This window comes from Platichthys flesus, chromosome 15, assembly GCF_949316205.1.
Source record: "Platichthys flesus chromosome 15, fPlaFle2.1, whole genome shotgun sequence".
Classification (NCBI taxonomy): Eukaryota; Metazoa; Chordata; class Actinopteri; order Pleuronectiformes; family Pleuronectidae; genus Platichthys; species Platichthys flesus.
The window spans coordinates 16,782,874-16,794,240 of record NC_084959.1 but is presented as its reverse complement, the minus strand read 5'-3'; the positions used below and the strand labels follow the sequence as shown (position 1 = coordinate 16,794,240).

The following is an 11,367-nucleotide window of genomic DNA, read 5'->3' as shown; positions in this document are numbered from 1 at the left end:
TTATCATTTACATCTTTATTTCATCCCCACACAAGTATTTGTTTGGATTTACAGTATAATTGCAAATGTCAGGCTGCTTAAGAAGGACGAAAAGGCTTCATATATTGGTTTGATTCAGGTAATGAAGCAAATAAAAGAAATAGTCAATAAAGTCAACAAATACTTTTACTTCTAAGCATCTTGTGTGAGTATTACATAAGTGAATGAGAAGATGAGCTACAGCTTGAGTCACTGAAAGGCTCATTCTCTGTGGCTTTATTCTGCTTCTGAATCTTCTTCTGAGTACTTGTGACTGTCTCTGGTAATGAAAAACAGATTAATACAATACTTTCCCTCATGGCAGCAAGGGAACTCAGCATGCTTTCCATATTTACCGCCGCCATCACTGAAGAGTTCAGGCGGCCTCACCCCTGCGTTGCTAGGAAACATCGCATGTTTTGGGAGGCACGGCCTCATCTTCCTATTTTTTTCTTCTGCTTAACCATTTTAAAAATATGTAATTTCAAAGAGCCTTCGATTATCTGATACAACACGGGAGCAAAGGGCTTCCTGGAGAAAGGAAAAAATGCAGCCCACCCGGTAGGTGTGTAACAAAGGATAAAGTGTGAATGTCAATGACACATTGTCCTTGTTCCGCTGAGCAAGCCCAGCTCTAAAGTCCGACTGTGCGGTAATACGTGAGTCACTGAGTCAATAGTTAATGCAGAAGGTGGAGCAGGAACATGTCGCTCACATTTAATCCTCGATTGATCACAATTCATTAGCACTTTGGATGAATTAACTACAGAACATGAAGGAAATACTGAAGTGCACTGAGCGTTTCAGAGACTAAATCACTGACCCAAACAGCAGTTTGGACTATTGATGTGACCACCAGCCTGACTCACATGATCTGAACACATCCTTATCTTTAACTTTATTAAAAAAAGTGCATCTACACATTAACTCTAATAGTGGAACAAAACAAGCAGTATCTCTGGGAGACACCATGGAATGAGTCACATTTACTGCTGCAGCCTATCCCAGCCTCTGTTTGCCCCTGTTATCGCTCTGTCATTACACCTCCCACACCCTAACATCCCTCACTGGGTTCAGGCTTCATTTCCCTCCTCCGGTCACTTTCAGGCAGGAGCTCCTACGAAGGATTTCATATAAAAGTTACTGAGCCCGTATTTTTTTTTATTTTCCTACACCAGCTTTTTCTGTCGGACAACATGTGCACTGGGAAATGTTCCCGCTTCGTTGCGGTTTCTCTTTACCCGTTGGTGCTCATATCCATCATCTGTAACATTCTGCTGTTCTTTCCCGGCTGGGACGTCAAGTACGCCCAAGATGGAAATATCACAGAGGAGGTCAAGTACATGGGGGGACTCGTTGGAGGGGGTTTGTTGGTGAGTTATTCTTCTTCTCCCTCTCTCCTGTCTCACTGATGGGTTTGACTCTGGGGTTATTTGGACAGCTGTGAATTCCTTTATTGAGTGTTCAGTGCGGCTTTGGAGAAATGTGTGTTCTTATATGCAAACCCAAAGCCGATACAGAGCCCATACTTCTTCGTATGGTCTTCAGAGGCAGAGTTTTCTCCTTCCATATGGATTTTGTGCTGCAAAGTGTGAAAGATCGAATGAATTTAGCAGCATTCTAAACTTCTCTTGACATATTCTATACGATTTTGACTTCACAAGTAAGTGAGGAAGCTCAATTGTTTAGTGAACTGACCGTGTCAACTCCTCTGTGCTGCTACAGGTGCTGCTGCCAGCTCTTTACATCCACCTGACGGGGTCACAGGGCTGCTGTGCGAATCGCTGTGGGGTGAGTCAGTCAGGAGTGGACATGAGTGGCTTGAATTAGCAATATGAACGTATCACCAGTTTATAAGAAAACATAAACTCCCACTGATGAATATTTCAAAGATATTTTTGAGCAACATTTAAGTGTATAAGGCCAGTCACACTTAGTTCATGACTACACACGCACGCACACACACACACACACACACAAACACGTGCTTCTGGCTGTTGAGAAGTTCTGATAACACCAGTGTCATAGTGGTTACAATATGACAATAGCAGCAGTGTAAATAACAAGTGAGACTTCTTCAGAAATGAAATAAAAACATCGAGCAGCACGTGGCACATGTTTGTCCATTTTGATAAGAGTGGGGAAATGGGGGCAAATGTTGGGAGGAAGAGGAGGAGGGCGAGATTGTTTTAAATAACAACACAACAGAGCTATTTCTGACCTTGGTTTATCATTTCCCTCCACAGATGTTCTTATCTATCGCGTTCGCCGCAGTTGGTGTGGCCGGTGCCCTGTACAGCTTGATCGTGGCCGTGCTCGGCCTGCAGAACGGGCCCCTCTGCAAAGTCGTGCTGATTTGGATGACACCGTTTAAAGACAGGTGACCCACCAGAAGGTTCTGATGACAATGTGACGTAGATGTGAACTTTCATAAACGTTGGATTTTTTTGTTTTGTCATAGGGAACCGAGTTACCTGAATGATCGCACTTCGTGGGGACTGTGCACAGAGCCCAAAGACATTGTGGAGTTCAACATTGGACTGTTCGCCACTCTGCTGGCCTGTAGCGTCCTGCAGCTCGTTCTCTGTGCCGTCCAGATGATCAATGGGCTCTTCGGCTGCCTGTGTGGAACCTGCACCGACAAAGGGGTAAGATGAAGCTGATGTCTCATGAGGAACCGGAAGAAACCAGACCTCTGTCAACGTGTCCAAGTTCAGAGACTTCTCCATGAATCAGGTCGTTTCCATTCTAACTCTGTTTTTTTCTGGTGTTTTCAATACTAACAGCAACTGTGAGTTTCTGACAGTCAAGTGGCGCAACCTGCTGGAGGGCCGAGGATACTTCTCCCTGGCTGCATCTGCTTAAAATGCTCGTAGAGATTGTAGTTATTTCTATGACACTTTTTTTTATTTTTTTTGTGTGTTTTCCATGATTCATCCACTGTTAATTTAACCAATATAGAAACTTCGAAATGTACATCCGTGTATTATGGTATTTTGTGAAAATAAAAGGTTTCTAATCCGTTCTGACTATATGGACAATTTTTAATAAATTGGTTTAAAAAACAACCTTTGACGCTCTGTGTTGTTTCACCCAAAAATGCTTTAAAGAGATAGAAAAACTCGAAAAATACAGGACAAGGTTCATATCTAACAACGCATTTAATGTAGGTTATATTACAACAGTTGGATTGATCTCTATACAAATCTCTAAATTTCATCTCAAACTGCTATAGTTTTCTACCAAAAGTTCCCACAGTTCTCATTTAAAATTGTAGGAATATGGATGAGAATTCTGAATTGGCAACAACTAAAAGCATTGGCGGAAAAAAACAAATAAAACATTGTGCACTTTGAATGCAGTGCGCAAATGACACATTACACAAGGCAGCTGAGACTCTCTCATTGACCTGTACACAACAACAACAAAGGTTATACAACATAAAAGGCAAATCATTTGACCAGTGACATGAACATGGTTAGGCTCAACCATTAACACTTGCTGGTTGTCATTGTGGGTTATTTCAAGGCAGAGGTAACTGGTATGTATTCAGTCAACACTATTTGAAAAGCAAAAGCTACTAAGTGTGAAAAGTAAGCAAATGTATCAGCAGATGTACACATTTGTCATTGCAACGAAAACAAAACTTTGAACCTGAGCCTCTGAAGCTGTAAATATGTCATGACAACATCATTTTGGCAACTTAAATGGATTAGTATATGACTTCACTAGTTTCTTTTCAAATTAAAATCTGAATGTCAATGAGCTCAAACAGGGTTGTAGGATTAACAAAAAGGTAAAGAAAGCACAACCATTTTTAGTTTTCAGGTGATAATACACTGATAAACACATAATTCCATTTCTGCAAGTAGATCCTTAGTCCTGCACACTGGACCTTTAAAGAATACATTTAAACCTATCGCAGTACTTTTCTTACTCAGCGAGTTAAGAGCGATTTTGAATGACTGGCAGATAAATACCTGTGCGAATCTGACTTTGTTGAGGTAGACATAAAACAAGAAACTGGAGTGTCGACATTCCCTCGTAAAGAGGCTGGTTGATGTTTCTCAGTACATTGTGCGTGTTTTTCTCATTACACTGTAATATTTTAGGAGTGTTAAAAATAATATTTAGATCTAAAAATATATTAGGTTTTAAATGTAAACGCTAAGATATTTTCTTCAGTTAGAAAGAGATGGAGTGGGTCAGTTTTTTAAGGTACATTTAAAAAAAAGTAGGACCTGGCCAAAACCACATCCTACACATTACAAGCTTCAACTGGAGTTCTGTTGAGGGATTTGGCTCTGATACCAGCTCCTATTTTTAGCTGTCAAACTGCTTCATCATGAACTTCCGGCTGACTTCGTAACCCAGGAAAAGTGCACCGTTGGCAGGGAAGGTGCGGACCATGGTGGGGGTGAGACCAGAGTAGAGCGCCCTCACACCTAAACATGAGAAACAGCAGATGTTAGCGAAACAAGCAGCTTTTCCATTGAAGAATGAATCCACTAGATCTCACTGAGATGAGAGAAACAAAGCGAAATCCCCCTACCTTCACCACGAGCGATGGTCATGAAGGTTTTGAAGAATCCGGCCTGTTTGCCGGTCATGGACATGACCTGGATCCGAGATTTGACACAGTCCATAGGATAGACCACCAGCCACAGACATGCCCCCCCAAAACCCCCGCTGAACATGATTGGAGCCACACCTTCAACATACAAGAATACAACAGTATGTTAAATGTGGGGGAGGGTGAAAAGCAAATATTAACCTGGAAAAAAATGGTTTTGGATGTGTAATAAATACTCAGCCCTGTAGAGTTAGTAACCATTTAAAAAAGAAGAATTCTCCATACTCCTTGAATCATTTATCTGTGAATACATTTGTTTTATACGCTTTTAAATTACTTCTCTAATGTCTCCACTTCCCTTTAAACTACATCTTCCAATTCCACTGGTGACCGTCTTCTAAATCTTCAAACAATCGTCAGCATGCCATAAAAATGTCTTGCTCTTCGTTACTGAGGTGACATTAGAGCGTAATATTCTTTCAGTACCTATGTCGTCCTTGTCACATTTCATGTAGTCTGCGAAGGTGGTGCGGCTGAGCTCGTAGGCCCCGAAGAAGCAGAAGTAACCAGGGATCTCTCTGGCTATGGTGGTGGTCAGGCCCTGGAAGAAGCCGACCGGTCCCTCGTTCCTTATGATGGATCTTACCACAGACCAGACTGAGCTTTAACAGAGGAGAGGAGAGTAGGGACCGGTCAACGTACAAACAGATAGTTATTTGGAGATTAATATGTTTTTCCGAAAAATATCACACACAGTATTACATTAATAACACACTATGTCGTATATACTTTATATACATAAGCTCTAATACATTTTATATACAAGAAAAAATATATCTAATAACCATGGTCAAAGAGATGGAGATGAACAGTGAATGTAAAAGAGAGTTTTAATTTCACATCTTTGAATCTGTATGAGTCCAAAATGTTACTTTAAATGTCAGCATTTTTTTTATTTGAGCTCTTAAACATTAAATTCCAATATACATACCTTTTATTTAATCTTGGAACTAGATTCAATTTAAATTGGTATAATATCATATTATCACATTTTTTTGGGGCATAATTTCAGATACTTAATAAGACAATATGCAACCTCAAAAAAAGCATGCAAGACTTAATAACCTGCAAATTATATGACTATTTAAAAACCACTTACTTCTGGCTTTTAGCTATCTTTCCTGACGCCTCCATTTCATACATGGCTTGCAGCCGACACTTGACCAGCTCGGTGGGGCAGAGAACGAGCGAGGAGAAGATGGATGCTATTGAGCCAGCACAGGCTTTCTGCACATCACTAACCGAGAGGGAAGGTCAAAGAGAAAGACGTTGATTCATTGATATTTAATAACAAGTGCAAACAAGAGTGACGGCCTGTTTACTGTGGCTCTACCTCAGCACAGCTTTATTGTCCAGTCCGGCCGTGAAGCGGATGACCTGCTGGCAGAAGCCATAGCTCATGAAGAGCACAGAGTTCTCTGCGATGTTGGCCATCAGTGCCGGCGTGGTGCCCTGGTAGAAACCTCGAAGACCCACTTGTTTGTAGGTGGACACGATGCAGTGGACGAAACCCCGATACATCGTAGGGAAGGTCTGCATCTTGACCTTTGCTGTGTCCAGGGGCTGCCCACTGAAGACACACGCAGCTCCCCCTTAGAGAGGAAACAGGCGATCCTTAAACAATAGAACAGCTGTTACACAAATTGCAGGAATCAGTGCGTGTGCTGTGTGGGGCGAGACAACAATCGTGGAGGGCTTTACACCGGGTTGTGCTTCAATGAGCAGTATAAACACTCAATAGAAATCCAGAGAGAAACAAGCCGGAAAAAGACAGGAGTCATCAAAACGTTTCAGACAAAGCCACTGAGTGGATCAGTCAAGCTGCAGAAGAGCAGTGTGATTACTTCCTAGTGATTGAATACTGTTATAACAGTGTGATCGTGTTTGAGACAGAGCACTGTAGTTACCTACGGCTCCTGCAGAGAGATCAATGAAGGCCTGGACCGCCGGGTGGGGGGCCATGGTGTCAGAGAGGTTGTCAGAAGAGGCTTCTCTTTCTATCAACTACCTAGTAAAGATAATACACACATTACACCTCCTTACTCCACTCACATTAAAACACTGCTGCATCGTATCAGGGCAGTACTGTACTCATTTGTTTTATTCAAATACTCCAGAGACACCCATCTTATATGGATTATAAAGTTAACTGTGATAAAGAAACAATGAGAACCTGACCTATATATTGGCGATCCAGCATATCAGTTGTTATGAGCCTTTCACAGACAAATCAGCATTTGTTTGACGATATGCGAGGATATGAAAACCTATATTTGACTGAATAAACAAAACAGAAAGGATGTGCTTTTGGGATATATTGTAAGAAAAAAATGTTTTTATGTTCCTAATTCTCGTTCTATGTATATAGGTGTATTGTGTTTTCTTCTGGACAATTGGAACTAATCATCTGTCAACTTATTTTTGCCATATAGCCTTTACTTGATTGTTCTCAGCTTCAACTTATGTTTCTTTTATCCTTTCTTTGGCTATTCATTCTAAATTATGTGACAGTATTTCATTTGTAGCTGTCTTGGGTGTTGCGTGTTCTTGTTAAGGCCTGAGCACCGAACAGTAGGGGACATTGGGAGGCCCTATTGAAATTGTAAGGATTTTTTTTTTTTTCCGGCAAATGATTTAGCTTTTTGAGAGCTTTAACATGCTCAAATTGTAACCAAGGAAAATTTGAAAGTGAGGAAAATATACGTATTCTGGAGTAATTGTAAATCTCTCAGAATTGGGACATTTCCTCAAACCATGTAAACATTGAGGTACGTCGAAGGTTCATCCTTCGCCAAAGGACCCACCATATTGTCATAACTCAACCGTGCATTGTCCTATCACCACCAAACTTCTGTCTCATGATCAGAGTCCAAGCCTGAACAGCTCTTTATTTGAATATTTCCTCAGGGTCGTAGCGCCATCTACTGATTCGCCATGAAACAGGAAGTACTTTGTAAATCCACTCTAATTATCCAACCGGCTCCGAACTACTGACCTATGATCCCAATCCTGACCTGAACAGCTACATATATTAATATTAGTGAAAGGTCATAGCGCCAACTACTGATCAGTGTGAAAATGAAGTTGTTGTAACATTGTCCAATTTACACAAAATTGCTCACGCTACATCAGAGCTTAAGAATTGTGCTTTGTTTTAGGAAACACTCCCATTATACATATTAGATGATATATTAGTATAAGGATTTGTTTTTATCCCTAAATTTGGCATCAGAGCTTTAAACAAGAGACTGTTCCAATGAAGTGGAAACAGTGAGGGCAACATTTGAGGGCACCGTCAACTAACAACATCTTAGATATTTTGACATTTCCTGTATTAGATGAAGCAATTTGGGTTTCACTGTGTTCTCTCAGCCTTTTGAAGAGGTCAAAAAGGTCGAATCACAATGTCACCAGATCTAAAAACACTCTTTACACACATACGATTGTATAAATCTTAGAGCTTTCTCCTCCACTAAAGGTTAACCTCAGTGTGTCTGGTGAACAGGACCGTGCAGAGCTCCTGTCCCTGCTGATACACCCAGGTGCTCTAAGACTGCCTGGACACACGATCCTCCATCTTAAAGCTTCTCTACCACCATAGGTTGACGATCACTTCCCTACTTATCTACACACACTATCAACTTTTTTACTTTCAAACCAGCACGTGACACGTGTGAGCCTCCACTGTTACCTGGCAAATGAGGGGACAAGGTCAAGCAGCGTTTCCCCTGAAGAGGCTAAGACATGTAGCATGCTAACAGCACCCATGGGTGAAGGTGGGACGCTTCTGGAAAGTTGCTGGTTCCTTTAGAAAGCACCGTTAGCTGCTGGGTGTATAAATGCTAAACAGGTGGTGTTAAAGTAAGCTGACAGACCTTTTGTCCGGAGCATCAGAGACACGTCACACACTGAACCGTGAACCCAGGGCGCTGCTGCTGCTGCTGCTGCTGCTGCTGCGGAGCGATGCTAACCACGAATGGCTGCATGCTCACCGACCACTAACTGAATATGAGTCACTGACGCGGCTGCAGAACAAACACAAACGGTTTACCTGACCGTGTTTTTCTCACGTACAGCATCAGCAGCCCCCGGCTCCTCTCCTCTCTCTCTCTCGACGAAGGGACCCGGCCACTTCTGATTGGACGAGAGGAGACGAGAAGAGGAGGTTGTTGCTTGTTGTTGCGTGAGAGGAGAGGAGAAGAAAGAGGTGTCACTCTGCGTGAAACTCCAGGTACCAAACCCACCATCGCGTTACGAGTCTTTCTGCTACTCTAATGATTATTTCTATTCAATAGACTTTTGCGACACACTTTTCGGATAAATATCAATTATAATGAAGTCAATGTATTTATTTGTATTTGTTTATCGTTAGGAATCATGGTTGTTTTTAATATTTGTTGTACGTTTTCCATCGATTGTGTTTTTGTTGTAGTAGTTGTGTAAAATGTAAGATACTGTTATCTCTTCTTTGTGTTTTATTTATTCTTGAAGAAAGTAATGTAAATGTTCATATTTTCAGATATTGAGTCATCCTTTCATTCTAGGATCTATGTTGAAGCTTCCGGTTTGCGAGGGCGCTTTTATTTATTTGAATACTTGAAACGTACAAATATCAAGGCATTGAAATCCTGACAAATAAATTCAGACAACGAGGCATATTATGCACAAATGAAAATACGTAATAAAAACAATATAGTCGTATAATATCATGTTTTCGGTGTACCGGTTTAACTGGGGATCATGGCCACTGGTGATTTGCTGGCCTTATTCCCGATGTTGTCGGTCGGTTGCAGACTCGGTCCCGGATTCGTCATTTTCCCAAATTGCCTGAGTCTGTGCTGAAGGTGTCGTTGAAATAAACATCAAACAAAAACCCATCACGAGTTAATTTAATGTCCCCGTATCAACATCACGTTTAGACAACTACATAAATCATTAGGAGACTTAGCCTGTGAGTAACCCACGTAGATTAATCCAGCTGTGACAGGTGGACACATGACGTTTAACCTATCTAATAAAAGACTACTCACAAAAACCCCGCAGAAGCTTTTTTTAACCAATTTGATTTATATTGTTTGCTTACCGTGATGCTGACACGGACACATTACACTTCAGATTCAGGCGCTCTGTGAAAATGACGAATCTGCGACCGAGTCTGCAACGGACCAGGAACATCTGGAATGCAGCTGGATTTCTTCTTATTCTTGTTCCTCTTCCTCCTCCTTCTCTTCTGACAGTGGTGGCTGGTAAATAATCTTATAGGTGCACTACCGCCACCTACTGGACTAAATTGTGAGGTGGATTGGCAGACTAGAGAGACAGCAGACTTCCTCCTGATGTAGAACTTCCTCCTGCAACTCCAGAGATTCTTGCAAGTCTGTTGTCTCTGCACTGATCGGCTTGTAAAGACCTTCACAGTTTTTTGCCATGTGTCATTTACCAAAATGTCAAAAGCGGCTCGACTTGTGCAAAGAAGAGAATTTCAACACAGCTGATCAATGAAATACTTTTTCCTATCTCTCTTTTAATACCACCTCTCCTGTTGTTTAACTCCACCACATTACCAACAATCCATGGAGCTCTGATATAAGTTTGAATGGACCAAGTGAAATTGTTTTTGTTCCCAAATTAAGTTCTTAAATCTTTCTTTTACAGTCTTTTCAATCTCGGTTTTATTTGTTGTCTTCGACACAGCAATAGAGCACACATACAAACAAAATGCTACAGATAGATTAAACAAGATCATATAAAATATCACATTAAAAGTTTAAGGACCTTTTTTTGCTTCAGAGTGAAGGTTGTCGTTTTAAACTCTTCTTTAAAGGTCCAGTGCGTAAGATGTAGGTGAAAGAGATCTATTGGCGGGAATTGAATATAAAATAATACTAGTGATGTTTTCATTAGTGTGTAGTAATCTAAATTGTATAGATTGTGTTTTTTTTCTTTAACCTAGAATGGGTGCGTTATATTTATACACTTTATATTTACATCAGGAGCGGGTCCTCGCTATGGAGGCCTCCATGTTTTTTTTTTGTTTTTTTTTACAGTAAACCAAACTGGACCAACTAAACACCTTTTGAGTTTTTATGACAACTGAAGGCTACAGGTTCTCTCTCATGTTTGGAAGGGAAGGGTGAGGGGAATTCAGCTGCAGTATGCAACTTCACCACTAGATTTCACCAAATTCTACACACTAAACCTTTAAGGACAGAGAATGCTAAAAACTTCATAAACAGTAAAACATTCTACAAATTTGGGGTAGACCAATTATGTGTTATATATCAATTAAGTGTTATAACTATATATATATATATATATATATATATATGTATTTATATATAAACTGTTGTTATGTAGTTAGAGATTAAATTAGAATTAGATTGCAATAATAAGTATTGTTTTATCACCCAGCCCTAATTGATAGTTAACTGCAAATACTTGAGCAATGGCAAGTTGACCAGGCCTTTGTTCCTTGTGTTTTACTGTGTTCACCTTTACGTTTGTGATTAAATCTACAGAGTAATAAAAAGCCCTTTTCTGTTTTTCACCTGTGAACTGAAATGCTGCCAAATACCATCTGTTTAAACAGAGGAGCTGGGGATTAAACACGTGCACCCTCTGTCCACAGGCTTATCCTCAAAAACTCAGACCAGCGCTGGCTTACAGTGGTCTAGACTCAGGTGACTACACCTCACCACCTCAAATTTATAAGTTCA

At 40.7% G+C, this 11,367-nt stretch overlaps 2 protein-coding genes across 6 annotated transcripts; one reads left to right on the top strand and one right to left on the bottom strand.

Moving 5' to 3' along the window:
- Positions 1-1,089: 1,089 nt before the first annotated feature.
- tm4sf21a (transmembrane 4 L six family member 21a) lies at positions 1,090-3,039 on the top strand. The gene is made up of 5 exons (XM_062406236.1): positions 1,090-1,391; positions 1,744-1,809; positions 2,265-2,398; positions 2,480-2,666; positions 2,805-3,039. Exons 1-5 carry the CDS (start codon positions 1,215-1,217, stop codon positions 2,811-2,813), a joined length of 573 nt encoding a protein of 190 aa, XP_062262220.1. The 5' UTR covers positions 1,090-1,214; the 3' UTR covers positions 2,814-3,039.
- Positions 3,040-3,160: 121 nt separating this feature from the next.
- On the bottom strand, positions 3,161-8,798 carry slc25a15b (solute carrier family 25 member 15b). 5 transcript variants are annotated; one of them, XM_062406231.1, is made up of 7 exons: positions 8,703-8,798; positions 6,559-6,659; positions 5,985-6,243; positions 5,751-5,888; positions 5,078-5,253; positions 4,571-4,729; positions 3,161-4,463 (listed from the first exon to the last, which is right to left on the bottom strand). In XM_062406231.1, the coding sequence occupies exons 2-7, from the start codon at positions 6,611-6,613 to the stop codon at positions 4,342-4,344; spliced, it is 909 nt and encodes a 302-aa protein (XP_062262215.1). In that variant the 5' UTR covers positions 6,614-6,659; positions 8,703-8,798; the 3' UTR covers positions 3,161-4,341. The 5 variants fall into 5 exon arrangements, with proteins under 5 accessions (XP_062262215.1, XP_062262217.1, XP_062262216.1 ...); XM_062406233.1 differs by having other exon boundaries at positions 8,726-8,779; XM_062406232.1 differs by lacking the exon at positions 8,703-8,798 and adding an exon at positions 8,527-8,695.
- Positions 8,799-11,367: the final 2,569 nt, after the last annotated feature.

Excerpts from the sequence above, each read along its gene's own strand:
- tm4sf21a (XM_062406236.1), top strand. The coding sequence starts at position 1,215 with ATGTGCACTGGGAAATGTTCCCGCTTCGTTGCGGTTTCTCTTTACCCG. Across the intron at positions 1,810-2,264 it reads GCTGTGCGAATCGCTGTGGG|ATGTTCTTATCTATCGCGTT; the intron begins GTGAGTCAGTCA and ends TTCCCTCCACAG. Across the intron at positions 2,399-2,479 it reads ATGACACCGTTTAAAGACAG|GGAACCGAGTTACCTGAATG; the intron begins GTGACCCACCAG and ends GTTTTGTCATAG.
- slc25a15b (XM_062406231.1), bottom strand. The coding sequence starts at position 6,613 with ATGGCCCCCCACCCGGCGGTCCAGGCCTTCATTGATCTCTCTGCAGGA. Across the intron at positions 6,244-6,558 it reads TCTCTCTGCAGGAGCCGTAG|GGGGAGCTGCGTGTGTCTTC; the intron begins GTAACTACAGTG and ends TTCCTCTCTAAG. Across the intron at positions 5,254-5,750 it reads AAGATAGCTAAAAGCCAGAA|CTCAGTCTGGTCTGTGGTAA; the intron begins GTAAGTGGTTTT and ends CCTCTGTTAAAG.